The sequence below is a fragment of the Macaca nemestrina genome, chromosome 11 (assembly GCF_043159975.1).
Source record: "Macaca nemestrina isolate mMacNem1 chromosome 11, mMacNem.hap1, whole genome shotgun sequence".
Lineage (NCBI taxonomy): Eukaryota > Metazoa > Chordata > Mammalia > Primates > Cercopithecidae > Macaca > Macaca nemestrina.
Window position 1 is genome coordinate 114,512,632 of NC_092135.1, and position 17,485 is coordinate 114,530,116.

A 17,485-nucleotide genomic window follows, 5' to 3' on the forward strand; every position below is an offset into this window, starting at 1 on the left:
TACATAATTGTCACACTTAATGCAATCTTGGAGGAAGGTAGTGGTATTTTGATTGTGCAGGTGAAGAAACTGAGCCAAGAAATAGCACAAATTGCTCGAGTCTAGCTAAGAAGCTAAGAAGTGGCATAGCAGAAACTGCAACCAGGCCACCCCACCCCTACAGCCCACCCATAGGTGTGCTGTTCCCCAGCAGGAGGCCCAGTGGTGCCTTGGTGGTCCGTTAGTTGAGTTTGGTACATGGCTCCCTTCCTGAAGGGCTTGGCCCTGGCTGGAAGTCGGTCTCTGCAGTCCACCTGCTGGCTCTCTGCAGCAGAGAACAGGAAGACACTGGAATGCACCACTTTCTTATCCTTTTTAATTCCCTTTCCTGAGCTTCTCAAAAGCTCCAGTTGACAGAGTAGATCTTTTGAGGCCACCTAACCCCCTTCACTGTTGTTCAGGGTGGGGGCGGGGGAGGCTTCCTGACACCTCAGCACAGTTGGGACCAGGGCATCCATGTCCTGCGTAAGGAAGGCTCTGGCCTCAGGAAATGAGTGAAGATGATCACCTTGCTGCATGGCGTGCAGCTGCTGTGCTTCAAGCTGGTCACTGTGTCAAGCTGCCAGCTGCTCCTTAGGCCAGATCTCTTCCAGAAGGCCCAATCTAAGCATCTGAGTCTAAGTGGCATCAGTTGCTTCTCCCAGCTTGCTGAGGAGGACTGTGGGATTAGCCCTTGAGTCTGCTTTCCACTGGCTTATCCTGCCACGAGGAGCTCTGCTGTGGCCCCAGATCTCCATAAATAACTAGGCCTTTGGTCCCCTCATTATCTGCTGAAATGAAAATCCGGGGCCAAAGGCCGAGAGAATGTCTTGTCTTGGCTTTCCTTTGGGCCACCTGAATTTTCTTAAATATTCTCACTCCTAGCTCTTTGTTTTAATTTTGTTAGATATACCAGTTTGACATTTGACTATTATAACAGTGACTTGTGTCTTGTCAGAAGCTTTCCAGAGGACAAATGTTGGCTCTATCTAAATTTTATTATGATTTTGTCCAAATCAGGCACTCAGTTTTCGAAGAGCAAAAATCAGAGCAATGGGTGCAGTTTCATCTAGTAAGCTATACTACACCCCCTTGTGAGTGGTTGCTCTGAAAAGCCAATTATAGTCATTCACCACATAACAACTTTTGGTCAACAATGGACTGCATGTACCATGGTGGTCCCTTAAGATTATAATGGAGCTGGAAAATTCGTGTTGCCTAGTGTCTGTCATAGCCATCGTAATGCTGTAGCACAATGCATTACCTTTCCTATGTTTAGATATGTTTAGATACAGAAACACTTACCATTGTGTTACAAGTGCCTACATATTCAGCACAGTAACATGCTATACAGGTTTGTAGCCTAGGAGCAATACGCTAGACCATATAGCCCAGGCGTTTACTGGATGCTACTATCTAGGTTAGCATAAGCACACTCTGTGAGATTCATGCAATGACAAAATTGCCTAACGATGAATTTCTCAGAATGTATCCTGATTATTAAGTGATGCATGACTGTACATCACCTCATGGCTATTGCCCTTGGAGGTTTATAATTGGCAATGGACCCAGAGATTAATGCAGGTATGGAGAAGGACATAGTCGTTCACGTCCTGTGTGGCATAATGGGAGGTGGTCCAAGAGGGACAGACCCTGTATAAAAAGAAATGCTAAAATTGTACATAAATTTTGCCCACATGTTGTTTGCATGGATTTTTGCAGACTTCTCAATGGAAACAACACAGTCACTTCATTAGGGAAAAATCTTTGGAATGAGTCAAGGCCCAGGAAGTAGAAAGGATTTTGGATCACAGGCAGATCTTGAGAGAACTTCAGGAAGGAATATTTCTTCCTCACCTGCCCCAGTGCCCATCCAAAGCCTCTGCTCTGTGTATCTGAATCACATGGCTTGAGAAACATGAAGAAGCCCTCACCCGGGGCCCTGTGGACATCTCCCGAGATGCTTCCACCTGCCTGCTGCTCACTCAGTCCCCACCAGAATTTTGATGCAGCTTTTATGTGGGCTCTATGGACTTGGATCTCTTAGGATCTCATTCTCTATTCCCATTAACAGTTTCTCCTCCAGGAATGTGGTTAGGATACGATGGTATACAATGGTTATGCTTCAAAAATAAAAGTGAAATGTACAGGTGATTTTAGAGACCTTCATACCCAGTGTTGCTATGGTGAATCACCGATCATCATTAAATTACTAAATTCCTGCTGTATTCACCCCGGAACCTGCAGCACAGAGTGGCCCTCGTGATATTGCAAGAAGTCAGGTCAGTGGCTGCCAATGGGAGGCCTTGCTCTCGTTCCTTGCAATTTGGTGCCCTTATTTATTTATTTATTTATTTATTTATTTATTTATTTGAGGCAGAATCTCACTCTGTCACCCAGGCTGGAGTGCAGTGGGGCGATCTCAGTTCAGTGCAACCTCCACCCACTGAGTTCAAGGAATTCTCCTGCCTCAGCCTCCCGAGTAGCTGGGATTACAGGCACCCGCCACCACATCTGGCTAATTTTTGTATTTTTGGTAGAGATGGGGTTTCACCATGTTGGCCAGGGTGGTTTTGAAGTCCTGACCCTAGGTGATCCACCCACCTTGGCCTCCCAAAGTGCTGGGATTACAGGCGTGAGCCACCGCACCCTGCCTGGTGCTCATATTTAAAACCATTATTCGTCTGTAGTCTTAGTAAATACGGCCTGTTGAGCCTCCATCTGAGGCCTCTAGTTGAACCTCACTTTTAGCTGTTCTGGAAAAAAACGAACTCTCTCTTTGAGATGTCGCTGAGGTCCTCCAAAGCAAATTTTATTTATACCATGTAGCCTATCTATTTTAAGTTAGACCATCCCATATGTACCTCTGAAATTTGTTAAGAGTCACCTAGCCAGTTCTGCATAATTCAGCAAAAGACACTTGGGCTTATTTATATAGAGAGTGAATATCACTGGGTTTAAAGTGGTATTAATATTTCCACACTAACTCCTTTTCCTCCTCCATTTCACAGCACAGTCCAGACCCCCAGAACTGTGTTTTCTGGAAGCGTCAACTGAAATGAAGAAAATCTGGGCCCATCTCCTCCCACTCCTGTCCCTGCCATCAATTGTACCCTTATAGGATTTTACTAGACATCCCCTCTGGCCCCTGGAGCTGGTCTCTGCCTTCCCTCACCAGGGTCACTGAGAGGTATCTTGTTTCCTGAGTGATCCTGGTTGATTTCTGCCTCTAGGGCTGGCATCAAGGAAGCCTCTAAGAGGCAGCAAAGGATCCTGTTAGTCTTGATCCACTTGTGCTTGAATTAATCATGTCTTTTTCCTTCTCGGCTTCAGAGGAGCCTTTTTCTAGATCAGTGGGAGAGCTGAGAAATCGAGCAGGAGGTGTCATCCCCACACCACTGGCTCTGAGGTGTTGCCTTGTCTGTTCATTCTTGTCTGTTAGAACCTCAATGCTCAGAAAGTTCTATCCTCTTTTTTGCAAAGGGGAGAGAATGAAGTCCAACCTTATATTTACTCCATCCTCCCACTTCTCACCAAGTTCAGAATTACCAACATAAAAAATGGCTTGGAAGTTTAAAGAGGGTTAATCGGAGAAGGCTCTTCTACCTGTGTTTTGTTTTGGTTTTGTGTTTTCCTGTGAGGTCTCAGTGAAGGAAATGAATTCCTGACCACAGCAGAAAGCATTAAGAAGCCTGTGAGTCACAGTCTTTTGGGCATGATGACAATCAACAGTTATTTGATTTTGCAAGATCCTCTGCACACATGTCTCTCCCACCCCCTATTCAACAGATTTTGAGGCTCTTTTTCTCTTTTTTTAACCCCTCTTTTTGGGGGCAAAAGACAATATACAGAAAAGTTCATAAAACAATTTACAGTTTAACAAAATATTTTAAAATAAACATCCATGTAACCATGACCCCAAGGTTATAAAAATAGTATGTTGTGAGGTCAGGTGCGGTGTCTCAAGCTTGTAATCCCAGCACTTTGGGAGACCGAGGCAGGCGGATCACCTGAGGTCGGGAGTTCGAGACCAGCCTGACCAACATGGTGAAACCACATCTCTACCAAAAAAAAAAAAAAATAGCTGGGCGTGGTGGTGCATGCCTGTAGTCCTGTAGTCCCAGCCACTCAGGAGGCTGAGGCAGAAGAATCACTTGAACCCAGGAGGCAAAGGTTGCAGTGAGCTGAGATCGTGCCACTGCACTCCAGCCTGGGCCACAGGGTGAGGCTGCCTGGGCAACAGAGCAAGACTTCGTCTAAAAAAAAAAAAAAAAGAAAAGAAAATAGTATGTTGTAGAAGCTTTTGTGTTTTGCCTTTAATGTTTAGATCTACAATCCACCTGCAGTTTATTTTTGTATATGGAGCGAGGTAAGGCCAAGGTTAATTTTTTCTATATGAATATGCAGTTAGCTCGGCACCACTTACGGAAAAGGCGGTCCTTCCACCTACTGCTCTGCAGTGCCTTCTTTCCAATATTATGAACTTGATGTAAAAATACATCTAAGGCTGGGCGTGGTGGCTCATGTCTGTAATCCCAGCACCTTGGGAGGCCAAGGCAGGCGGATGACCTGAGGTCAGGAGTTTGAGACCACCCTGGCCAACATGGTGAAAACCCGTCTCTACTAAAAATGCAAAAAAAAATTAGCTGGACATGGTGTTGGGCGCCTGTAATCTCAGCTACTCAGGAGGCTGAGGCAGGAGAATCACTTGAACCCGGGAGGCGGAGGTTGCAGTAAGCTGAGATCGTGACACTGTACTCCAGCCTGGGCAACAGAGTGAGACTCCATCTCAAAAAAAAAAAAATTCATCTAGAAATGTATAAGCTCAAAAATAAGAGTCCTGCATTCTCCTCCCTCCCGCCCTCAGCCCTACCTCCTAGAAGTAATAACTAAATAATTTGAGATGAAGCCATTTGTAATTCATTCTCTATGCATACAAATATATGCAAAATACACATAGAATGTTTTTACAAAAATTTTATCAAATTCTTCATACTGAAAATGACTCACTTCACATGATGTATTTGACCATTGTTTCATATTGATCTACCCATTAAATTATTATTTATTTATTTAGTTATTTAGTTAGTTATTTTTTGAGACAGAGCCTCTCTCTGTCGCCCAGGCTTGAGTGCAATGGTGTGATCTCAGCTCACTGCAACCTCCGCCTCCTGCTACTCGTTAAACTAAGTTTAATCCAATGCTGCCTCGTTACATATTTTAAAGTCAGCCTAAAAGTTTCTCTGTACAGAGTGAACTGTAACCTAACTGGATTGGTAAACAGACTGGGACCCACGCTTGTAACAAGTAGCCAAGTTTCAGGCAATTACTGCAGCCACATTTCAGCCAATCACAGGTGGCTAACCATTTGCACTGTGTTCAAATAAGGCAAATGTGGAGTTGCAACCAATCCAGCTCTTTCTGTCCTCACTTCCCTTTTCTGTATGTTACTTTCTTTGTTCTGTCCATAAATGTGATCCAACCATGTGGCAACCCTGGAGCTGCTCTGAACCTCTCTGGTTGTGGGGCCTGTCCAATTCACAAATCATTCTTTGCTTAATTAAACTCTATTAAATTTAATTTGTTGAAAGTTTTTCTTTTAACATACCTTATCCCACTTAAGAGTTGCCAAGTGACTACTCTAGTCTTTACACGTGCACTTCCTGTGTAAATGCTCTGTGACGGGTCCATTAATAACTAGAACAAGTTTAAACGGAATTTGAGGCGAGAAGGAGGAAAGGAATGGAGGGTTGCCTAAGTCAATTTCCCACACTCTTATTCTTGCGGGGCATCCAGGACTGCCTTGGAGGGCCTCACCTCTCCTGCTGGGTCAGCTCTTACCTGTGGCTCTGGGCTCACAGGGCTCTCAACAATGCTGTATGGGCCCCACTCCTGTCTGTGGCCACCAGGGCCTTTGTGGAGAGCAGGCTCTCTTGAGGCACGAAGTGAAAGAAAAACGCCCCGATAAATCCTTTCTGTCTCCAGCACAAGAAGAATCTGGAATGACGCTTGCACCTCAGATTTCTTTCAAGAATAAAATGTTCCATATGCCTCAAGAGAACTGGTTAATAGCTACAAGAACTCCTCTCTGGAGGCAACTTTTAACTTATTTATTTTTCTTTATTTTTATTTATTTATTTTGAGACAGAGTCTCGCTCTGTCACCCAGGCTGGAGTGCAGTGGCGCAATCTCAGCTCACTGCAAGCTCCGCCTCCTGGGTTCACGCCATTCTCCTGCCTCAGCCTCCCGAGTAGCTGGGACTACAGGCGCCCGGCACCACACCTGGCTAATTTTTTGTATTTTTTTTTTTTAGTAGAGATGGAGTTTCACCACGTTGGCCAGGATGCTCTCGATCTCCTGACCTCGTGATCCACCCGCCTCGGCCTCCCAAAGTGCTAGGATTACAGGCATGAGCCACCGCGCCCAGCCAACTTACTTATTTTTCTAAAGGCAAACAGTGAATGTTGAGGGCTCCTTAAGAGCAGAGGTGAATCAGCAGTGATTTTTACTGAGTTTTTTATGGGGACACATTACAGTTAACATTCTCTACACCGGATGTCCTCTAATAGGGATGGAAATTTATGAGCCCACAGATAAGACAAATTGAGACTTTAGGAGAGGGCCAATTCTCTGAAGTCACTCAGAGCTGATTTCATGAGTGCTATTTGTACATCCTCAAGCCTGCTATTTAAAGAGAATTGTTCAGTTTTGACAAAATTGCTCTGAACATGAACAATTTCCTCCTATTATGGAGTGTCTCATTTTCAGCTGCTTATTGCATTCCTACTCATGCATTCCCTCTTCTCTTGCTCTCTCTCTCAGACCCCCTGAAGGCCAGAGACGTAGGAGGCTCTGCAGCGGAGGGCATGGGGGAGGCAGCACATTTGCTAACTAGCGCCAGCCCAGGATGGCTCATCTCAGCTCTGCCTGGACTGCCCCAGCATGAAGCTGACTCACCCACTCCCCAGGTCAATTGAGCACCATCCTGCTTGGCCAAGAGGCACAGTCTGAAAAGGGAGGACTGTGGTGAGTGTTTAAGATTCCTTCCACTAGTTTCCGTTGTTTGTACCAATATGGATATGTTTTTGTTTTAATTTATAGTTTTCTGGAGGCAGGCATTGTTTAGGTGGAGAGCTTTCCAGACAACCCCAAAATGCAGTGCATTTCCCTTCTGAAGGAAGAGGGACTTGTTCCCTTGGCCCCTTGCCATCTTCCACCCTAACCTATGGGGGCAGAGGGTGCATGAGGCCTGTGGTGGAAGCGAAACATCTGCAGCACGTCTCACTCCCTTTGTGGGCCTCAAGTAGCAGTTACCATGACTGTAGTGGTTTCATTGTGTTCAAACTAAAGAAATTAAGGAGAAAAGAGATGGGCATATTTTTCAGGGAAAGGAGAAGGCAGATCTTCTGCAGTTCCTTGAGTATGGCAGAAGAGGAGAGAGGATTGAAAAGGCAGAAAGAGGGCTGGGCGCGGTGGCTCACGCCTGTAATCCCAGCACTTTGGGAGGCCGAGGCGGGCGGATCACGAGGTCAGGAGATCGAGACCATCCTAGCTAACACAGTGAAACCCCATCTCTACTGAAAATACAAAAAATAGCCGGGCGTGGTGGCGGGTGCCTGTAGTCCCAGGTACTCCGGAGGCTGAGGCCGGGAATGGCGTGAACCCGGGAGGCGGAGCTTGCAGTGAGCCCGAGATGGCGCCAGGGCACTCCAGCCTGGGCAACAGAGCCAGACTCTGTCTCAAAAAAAAAAAAAAAAAAAGAAAGAAAGAAAAGAAAAGGCAGAAAGAGATGTTGAAATCAGGTAGCAGCAGCATCTCAGCAAACACACTGGCCAGTATTTTAAAATGTCCACTAGACACTTCATGAAAGTTATTTTATCCTCTGGAGACCCTTAAGAGGTGTATAGTGTACTCATTTTGCAGCTGAGGAAAGAGACCTAGAGATCTGAATCATGTGATACAGTGGAGAGAACACACGTCTAGATGTTACTTAATGGCTATGTGACCTTGGGCAAGTCATTTGACCTCCGTGGGCCTCAGTTTCCAGTTTGGGTTTCCAGAGAAACCAAAATATATAAAACGCTTCATATACCCGTCACCATTATACCATGCAAGGTAACTATCCCCCATTCAACAGATATTACTGCTGTCATGTCAGGCTTTTGTATAGGTCCTGGGATGCAGAGGTGAACAACGTAAGCCCTGTTCTCATGGAATTGACTTGTGGTGACCTCTTTGGGTGGTGGTGGTTGTTTTAAAATAGACTTTATTTTGTAGAACAGTTTTAGAATTATATTAAAAAAAAATTGAGGAGAGAGTAGCTTTTGTATACCCTTACCCAATTCTCTCTATTGTTAACATTTTTTTTTTTTTTTTTTTTTTTTGAGACGAAGTCTTGCTCTGTCGCCCAGGCTGGAGTGCAGTGGCACGATCTCAGCTCACTCCACCTCCACCTCCCAGGTTCAAGTGATTCTCCTGCCTCAGCCTCCCGAGTAGCTGGGATTATAGGCACGTGCCACCATGCCTGGCTAATTTTTTGTATTTTTAGTAGAGACAGGGTTTCACTGTGTTAGCCAGGATGGTCTCAATCTCCTGACCTTGTGATCTGCCCACCTCGGCTTCTCAAAGTGCTGGGATTACAGGCGTGAGCCACCGTGCCTGGCAACGTCTTAACATTAGTATGGTAAATTGGTTACAATTCATAAAGCAAGATTAATACATTATTATGACCTAAAGTCTATAGTTTATTTGGATCTTCCTAGTTTTTAATGTATTGTCTTTTTTTGTTCTAAGACATCATGTTACATTTAGTCATCATGTCACCTTAGGCTCCTCTTGGCTGTGACAGTTTCTCAGGCTTTCCTGGTTTGACAGTTTTAAGGAGCCCTGGTCAGGTATATTGAAGGATGTCCCTCTTTTGGAATTTGTCTATTATTCTCACAATTAGCCTGAGATTATAGGTTTTGGGAGAAAGATCACAAAGGCAAAATGCCATTTTCATTCCACATCAAGGGGACATACTAATAAGATGATTTATCACTTTTGATGTTGACCTTCATCACCTTGGCTGAGGTCGTGTTGGCCATAAAGTTACTCTTTTTTTCCCTTTCTATACTGTGCTCTTTGGAAGGAAGTCATTCTGTGCAACCCACACTAAGGAAGTGGGGAGTTATGCTCACCCTTGAGGGCAGAATATCCACATAAATTATTTGAAATTCTTCTTGGCCAGGCGCAGTGGCTCACGCCTGTAATCCTAGCACTTTGGGAGGTCGAGGCAGGTGGATCACGAGGTCAGGAGTTCGAGACCAGCCTGGCCAATATGGCGAAACCCCATCTCTACTAAAAATACAAAAATTAGCTGGGCGTGATGGTGCATGCCTATAGTCCCAGCTGCTCAGGAGGCTGAGGCAGGAGAATTGCTTGAACCTAGGAGGCAGAGGTTGCAGTGAGCCAAGATCACGCCACTGCACTCCAGCCTGGGTGACAGAGCAAGACTCGGTCTCAAAAAAAAAAAAAAAAAATTCTTCTGCAAAAGAGAATTGCCTCTTGTCCTTCATTTATTTATTTAGTCTATCATTTATTTATACCCACGTGGACCCATGGATATTTATTTTACACTTGGGTTATAAATCAATACTACTTTATTTATTGCTCAAAAATTTCTAGCTTTGGCTATTCGGAGTTCTTTCAGTTGACTCCTATGTCTCTCTGACATATCTCCATCAGTGTAGGGTTTTCTGAACATTTCCTTACTTTCTGGCACTACAAGATACTGCAGGCTCACCTTGTATATTTCCTGCTGCAGTCCTAGAATGAGTCACTTCTCTAAGGGGCCCTGGTTCCTTTCATTAAAGAATGATATTATAAACCAAGATCTGGGGTCCAGGCATAGTGGCTCATGCCTGTAATTCCAGCACTCTGGAAGACTGAGGCTGGAGGATTGCTTGAACCCAGGAATTCCAGACCAGCCTGGGCGACATGGTGAGACCGTCTCTACAAAAATAAAAAAATTATCTGAGCACTATTCAGGAGACTGAGGTGAAAGGATTGCTTGAGCCTGGGGAGGTCAAGGCTATAGTGAGCTGTGATCACACCACTGCACACCAGCCTGGGGGACAGAGCAAGACCCTGTCTCAAAACAAAACAAAACAAAACAAATAAAAACAAACCCTGAGATCTGGGGCGGTAGGTATACTCGTTGTTACTGGAGATGTTTGGATTTTTTTTAATGGGAGTTTTTTAGATTATAAAAGAAACACATGCTTATTATAAAAGATAATTAGAAAATTCAAAAATGTATGCAAAAATAAATTTAACTATTTCCACTATCCACTACTTTTTGCTTTTTCTCCTCCTTGAATTTACACAGCCAGAGTTGGAATAACAGATTGGGGAGGATAAAGAGACTACTACCCTTTATCCACAAAAATGTGCAAGATGTGATGACATAAAGCACATGGTAGGTCACTGCCCCAATGGCACTCTAAGTCTGGAAGCTCTTCCTGGAATCATGGGAGGGAAGAACGGGACAGGACCTTGGAGACCACCTGGTCCAGCTCCTTGTAAATAAAGATGGTGGTTGCTGGGAGGTGGGGAGGTGGTTCTTCATGTGGGGACTGTGGCTTACCTAAAGTCAAACCACAAGGTAGTTACAGAGCCTGGCCCAGACTGAGTGCCAGGGACCTGATTCTAATTCAAGTATGTTTTTTCATAATGTGCTTTTTCAGTGCACTAAATATTATGATTTAGAGTAGTACAAGCCAGCAATTAGGAGAACTAACTTTGGGGTCAGACAGACCGGATTTGAGTTTTAATTGCTGTGTGACATTGAGCAAGATTCTTAACTTCCCTGAGAATGAGTTGCTTTTTTCTTTTTTTTTTTTGTTTTGAGAAAGGATCTCACTCTGTTGTCCAGGTTGGAGTGCAATGGTGTGATCATAGCTCACTGTAACCTCTGAACTCCTGGGCTAAAGCAATCCTCACATTTCAGCCTCCTGAGCAGCTAGAACCACAGGTGTGTGCCACCATACCTGGCTTATTATTTTTACTTTTTGTGGAGATGGGGTCTTGCTATATTGTCCGGGGTGCCTAGAACTCCTGGCCTCAAAGAATCCTTTGCAAGAGAGACTCTGTCTCAAAAACAAAAAAAAAACAAAAAAACAAAAACAAAAAAACAGAAAAAAGAAAGAATAACTTGTCAGAGGTCCCACAGCTGGTAAATAGTTGTTTTGAACCCAGACTGAATCCAGAGCCTCTAAGTTCCTAATCATTACATGAGACTTCCTCTCTTTTTCTTAGTAATGAAGATAATCATTCCTATCATAAAGGATAATGGAAAATTAAATGAGCACATCCATATAAAATACTCAGTGCCTACCATGTGTTACCTTCCAACAATTGTAACCATATAAAGTGCATAGCTGTCTACAAGTTGCTGTGATTTGATTTATATATATTTTTTGAGACAGGCTCTCACTCCGTTGCCCACGCTGGACTGCAGTGGCGTAATGACAGCTTAGTGCAGCCTCAACCTCCCAGGCTCAAGTGATCTTCTCACCTCAGCCCAGGTATGCAAGTTGATTTTAATATAATTGTGAGGAAAAGTGAACAGGTGCAAAATTATTTGAGACAGTTAATATTGTTAATATTAAGCTTCGGGAACGGAAGCTACTTGTTAGCAGAGTTCTGATTGGAATTAGGGCCACACAATGCCTTTCAGCTCTCATGGTCTTTCTTGGTCCTCAAATCATGGATTCTCTCTTACAGTCTTATTCCAATATTTTTCTGAGCTTCTTATCCTCTGGATTAGCCATCCCCTGAAAAAAGGTAGCCAAACTTCCTAGTGTGTGTGTTCTACATAAAGAAAGAAAATCATGTGTCTAGTCCCAGAACACACCCTCCCCACCCCGGGCCTCAACTAGAAATCCAGTTCTTCCCTGCTGACCCCTTTGAGAGACCTGGAGGGACAGAGAATTGATGGTGGGCAGAGGTTAAGATGTTAGAGTTTAAGGGTTCAGGCCTGGACCAGGAAGCTGCCTAACAGCCTAGTGTGGGGCCATGGAAGTGGGTTCTGAAATGAAGTGGAAGGCGGGCCATCCGCACTGAGATGGAGCAGCTGGAACACAAAACTCCAAGGTGACTGTTAACTTTTCCCCAGCCTTCCAATTTCAGACTTTCCTCAGGGAACGCCAGGCTCTTCTGAATTAGTCTCGGGCGGAACCATCATCCTTTCCTTCAGAACTCTGATCAGTTTGAACTATCTAACTTCTTAATGTGGCTATACGATTGTTTGCTGCTGGCCTGCAACTTGTTCTGGGAGTGGAACTTTGGATTTTAGTCACTACTGTCGCTAGCAGCCTGCCGTCAGCCACTTTTAGAGAGTATAATGCAGCAGGGAAAGAAATGAGATTTGGAATAGAGACGGGGTTTCATCCTGTTGACCAGGCTGGTCTCGAACTCCTGACCTGCCCCGCCTCCCAAAGTGTTAGAATTAAGGCGTGAGCCACTGCGCCCAGCCCCACAGAGGTAAGATTTATGCACTTCTCCAAGCCAAGCGCTGTGCATCGAATGGAGGAACTCGTACCTTTGCAGGATTTTGTAATATATCTGAAATAATCTGGACGTGCTTCTGCTATGGTTGTTTGTCGCCATAGTTTGCGAATCCGGGTAAACCTGGGTGAGAGAGACACCTTACAATTGCAAACATTTCTCAGGAGGTCGCCGGAAAACGCCCGAACCATAGAGCTCAGTTCCTAGCTAGGCCTCCACCAGCCACTTCCGCTCGTCTGCCTAATACCGCGCCTGCGCACCGCATTTCTTCCTCTCTGGGCTCGGACCTAGTTCGCGAGGCCATGGTGAGTGCGGTTCTCTGTGCGGCCTAGGTCTCTATCTGCCTGCATCTGTCCTTGTTTTCTTCTCCCGCACCCGTCTCCTCACCTGCCTTGCCCCGTGTTCTCTCCTGTCTCCATGCCTTCGCAGGAGACACCACTGTCGGACGCTGCCCCACAGCGGAGGAGCGAGGCGCCTTGGCTGGTCCTGGCGCGCTGCGGCCGGGTTAACGCCGGGCGTTCGGAGCGCGCGGCGAGCCCTGGGCGCTGGTTTTGTTGGGTTGAATTTAGGGAAAACTAGGTCACATGTAATTCACATGTCGGTCACCCGTCAGTGAGGTGGAGGAATGGTGTGTGGAGGCTCCGGGGCCTGCCTGGGTTCCAGGTCTAACTATCACTGGTTTCTCCCTTCACTCTAAACAGGCCAAACGTACCAAGAAAGTCGGGATCGTCGGTAAATACGGGACGCGCTATGGGGCCTCCCTCCGGAAAATGGTGAAGAAAATTGAAATCAGCCAGCACGCCAAGTACACTTGCTCTTTCTGTGGCAAAGTAAGTAAGGCAAAATCTGGTGAGGGGAGAGGGAGGGCAGGTTTCTTACCCAAGTGAGGTCTGACTTCAAGGTATTTTGTAAGCCGTGTGCTCGTGAGCAGTTAGAATTACTCGTGCCGTTCATTGATCATGAGTTTTAAGATAAAAGTGTTGATGGTAACTTTAGATTTTGTGAAACGTTTTTCATTTAAAGAAAACCACTTAATAGTTAATGGGTAAAATAATCATTTGACAGAGCGCCCCCAGCCTAAGCCAAACCTGCTTTGTGGGAAATGATTCCATCAGTTTTGTCTACTGATGTTTCTGTACCAACCCCCAAGATACCTAGTCTGTCCATCTAATACCATTCTACTTGTTCTGCGATTTTTGTTTGATAAAGGTTTGAATGTTTATGTGCAAAATACTACATTACAGCAATCCTTGTTTTTGTTTTTGAGGGAGGAAGGAAGGCTTTCACATCCTTGACAATGAGGTGAATCCAAATTTAGACTTCTGGATGCTTGTAAGATAAAATACTTGGTTCATGGTGAAAATTTGTTCTCTTTTATAGACCAAGATGAAGAGACGAGCTGTGGGGATCTGGCACTGTGGTTCCTGCATGAAGACAGTGGCCGGCGGTGCCTGGACATACAAGTGAGTCTGTTTCCTTGTCCTTGTATTTCGAAGTGTGTGGGCCACATAGGCCCACATTCCAGGTTGTTGCTGGATGGACTCGTGTTAACACTTTCTCAGGACAGAGAGAATAAGGATGCCCTTGTATTTTCAGGATTCTTTTGTGGTGATTTATTTTCAGTTACTGAAAGAGTAAACACAAAACTACCAAAATAGAAGTCGGAAATCTATTTCACAGACTGCTTTAGAATTAGATGGTCACTGGGCACATAGTTGTGAACGTTGTCATGATACTGTGCAGGTCCGTTAGTGGGACTGAATCTGCTGAACGTTGATGTGCATTGCAAGTTTTGACAAAAATAGGTGAGGTCAATTAGTTCAAAACTGTATTTGGAAACTTGAGGCCATCAGGACCACCGCAATTTCGTCTTTCTGAACAGTGTTAGACTCCTGCAGGTTTGTGAATCTGCAACTCAGTATTACTTGACAGGGCGATACTACAAAGACTACACTACAAACCAGTGTCCAGACCTGTGTCGTCCAATACACTAAGCACATATATGGCTAGTGTAATTAAAGAATGGGATTTTAAGTTTCAGTCAATTTAAACTTAAACCGAAGTGGAAAATGTTGAAATACATACATATATATACACACACACACACACACACACACCTTGTGGGGGTTTTTATTAGGGCAGAATGGAAAATGGGAACTAGAGTGCTTTCTTGGTTCTGATAGGAAAGTTAATTCGCATTTATATACTCACCATATAGGATGGTGATTTTCAGGTATAGTTCCTGAATTTTGTGGTAAAACTTTTGTAGTCATTTCAGTAGCTGTCTTTCCCAAAGGCACTTTAGTGTCCACTCTATTTCCTTATTCATTGTTCTCACTGTACCATCTTGTAATTTATTCATTTCTTGTAATCTGTCCATTCCCTTTTAATAAGTTTGGGTCAGCCTCTTAGAACCATTTCTGTTTTGTGGGGTGGGGTAGGGGGAGTTAAAGCTTGCTTGTCCACAACTGAGTTCCTAAAAAAAAAAAAAAAAAACTGGTTGAGAAATCAGGTGCATGTGATTGCATGTCTAATTCTGCAAGATCCTGAAGGCATGGCTCTTAAAGGATGCCATCATGTAGTTTAGAAGCCACTCATTTCGGGGGAGTAATCTAATGTTGGTTAGATGTTTGGATCGACTGCAGCAAAGTATTGGTAGAGCAGTCTATCTCAGTATAATTCTTTCCGGGAAAATTTGGGAAGAGACTTCACCACAAAAACGAGGCAGATTTACTTGTTTGCCATTTTCTATGTTAACATGCTTAATTATGTTGGAAACTGAATCTTTCTTTCCAGTACCACTTCCGCTGTCACGGTAAAGTCCGCCATCAGAAGACTGAAGGAGTTGAAAGACCAGTAGACGCTCTTCTACTCTTTGAGACATCACTGGCCTATAATAAATGGGTTAATTTATGTAACAAAATTGCCTTGGCTTGTTAACTTTATTAGACATTCTGATGTTTGCATTGTGTAAATACTGTTGTATTGGAAAAGCATGCCAAGATGGAATATTGTAATTCAGTCTCCTTTTTAGTAGTCAAATGGTAAAATGCAGCATAAGAATATAAGTCTTCAAGTTTATTAGCTTTTTATAAGTCTGCTCTTGCCAGTTTGACTTTGAGATACATTGGAGCCAACTGTGAACTTTAGTTTTTAAATTACAGTTAATATTTTTTTGTTTGTTTTCTAGGCGGGTCTTTGTCACCCAGGCTGGAGTGCAGTGTACTGATCTTGGCCCACTGCAACCCCCACCTCTTAGGTTCAAGCAATTCTCCTGCCTCAGCCTCCCGAGTAGCTGGGATTACAGTCACGCACCACCATGCCCAGCTAATTTTTGTATTTTGAGTAGATGTGAGGTTTTCGCCACATTGGCCAGGCTGGTCTTGAACTGACCTCAAGTGATCCATCTGCCTCGGCCTCCCAGAGTGCTGGGGTTACAGGCGTGAGCCACCAAGCCCAGCCTTACAGTCCAGTATTTTTATAAAATTTGTTTAGGCTGGGTGCGGTGACTCATGCCTGAAATCCCAGCACTTTGGGTGACTGAGGCAGGTGGATTACTTGAGGCCAGGAGATTGAGACCAGTGTGGACAACATAGCGAAAACCCATCTTGACGAAAAATATAAAAAATAGCTTGGTATGGTGGCATATGCCTGTAATCCCAGCTACTTGGGAGGCTCAGGCACAAGAATCACTTGAACCTAGGAGGGGGAGGTTGCAGTGAGCCAGGATTGTGCCACTGCACTTTAGCCTGGACAACACTCTGTCCCCCCCAAAAAAATTTCTGAAGGTAAAAGATATACTGAAGGATATACATATACTGCCTCTTCTATGATGTTTCATTTGGCCTACACTGTCAGCATCTTCAGGAAACAGTATGAAACTAATTTCACATTAAATGTTGCAAACGTCTGCAATTCTCCAGTTTTTAGTTTGCACATAAGGATTTGTAGGATTGATTTCAGATTGACAGATGGTTGTAGTAACAAAATGAATTGCCTTGGAGGAATTCGAGTTATTTTAGGTCTGTCTTTGACACTTTTATGCACTTAATTCACTGCCAATTTAGTCTAACTTCTCAACCATCTGTGGTATGGACTTCTCAGTCCTCCTAATTGGTATGTCTTTTGTCTATTCTAGAGTCAGTAATCCTTTAAGGATGCAAATTTAATTCGGTAAGAATGTGGATTTACTTCATCTTTAGGACAAAGTAAAAACCTTTGTTTCACTTGGGCTGACCCCTATCTTCTATAGCTTTTTTTTTGCCCATTACTGGCTTTTGCACAGATGTCTCCCTTGACCTTTACCTCCTGCATTGCCTCTGGCAGAAACATAACTACCCTAGAAGAATACTTAACTGGGTCAAGCGTTTCCTAGATCCATAGCAGTAACTGGTCATCTTTGGATCTCATTTGTGTCACAAAGTGGTACTACTGATTTTGTACTGTGAAGCAAGTACTGTAGGTCAGTAGGGGTAGGACCAGGAGTGACAAGTCAGGATTTTCAGGCTTCATAGGCGTGACGCGGCTCTCCAGGTGAATCTCCTGGAGAAGCTCTCCATAGGATCTCCAGGTGAGTGACCAGGATTTCACATAAGCATAGGGAACTGAGTGAGCATTAGATGGCCTAATGCTGTGGTTAAGAACACCAACTTAGCCAAACTGCCTAGGTAGTTGTGTGACCTGGGTTAAGTAACAACCTCTCTGCTTCAGTTTCCTGTATAATTCGTGGTAGTAGAATGGAGTAGATGATGGGTGTTTGGATTACTAATTTGGAGTCTTAACAAAGCTGGTATGTTGCCTTTGAACATGATTAGGCATGGAAAACTACTCAATTTTTGTAATAAGTGAAGTACTGCTTTTTGATTGTTTTCTGAGACAGTCTCACTGTCACCCAGGCTGAAGTGCAATGGCACAATCT

General features: G+C 44.2%; 2 protein-coding genes across 3 annotated transcripts in view; both read left to right on the forward strand.

The window, feature by feature from the left end:
- The window catches only part of LOC105481178 (SNF2 related chromatin remodeling annealing helicase 1), an 82,604-nt gene extending 69,739 nt beyond the window's left edge, over positions 1-12,865 (forward strand). The window contains exons 18-22 of one of the 2 annotated variants that reach the window (XR_986810.3): positions 6,841-7,044; positions 10,388-10,477; positions 10,914-11,032; positions 11,487-11,585; positions 12,732-12,865. The gene's annotated coding sequence lies outside the window, so the exon portion shown is untranslated. Of the gene's footprint in view, positions 1-6,840; positions 7,045-10,387; positions 10,478-10,913; positions 11,033-11,486; positions 11,586-12,731 lie in introns of those variants that run through there. The other variant, XR_011610025.1, reaches the window with a different exon arrangement.
- On the forward strand, positions 12,741-15,490 carry LOC105481177 (ribosomal protein L37a). The gene is made up of 4 exons (XM_011740549.3): positions 12,741-12,872; positions 13,269-13,397; positions 13,948-14,030; positions 15,364-15,490. Exons 1-4 carry the CDS (start codon positions 12,870-12,872, stop codon positions 15,425-15,427), a joined length of 279 nt encoding a protein of 92 aa, XP_011738851.1. The 5' UTR covers positions 12,741-12,869; the 3' UTR covers positions 15,428-15,490.
- The last annotated feature ends 1,995 nt before the right edge of the window (positions 15,491-17,485 follow it).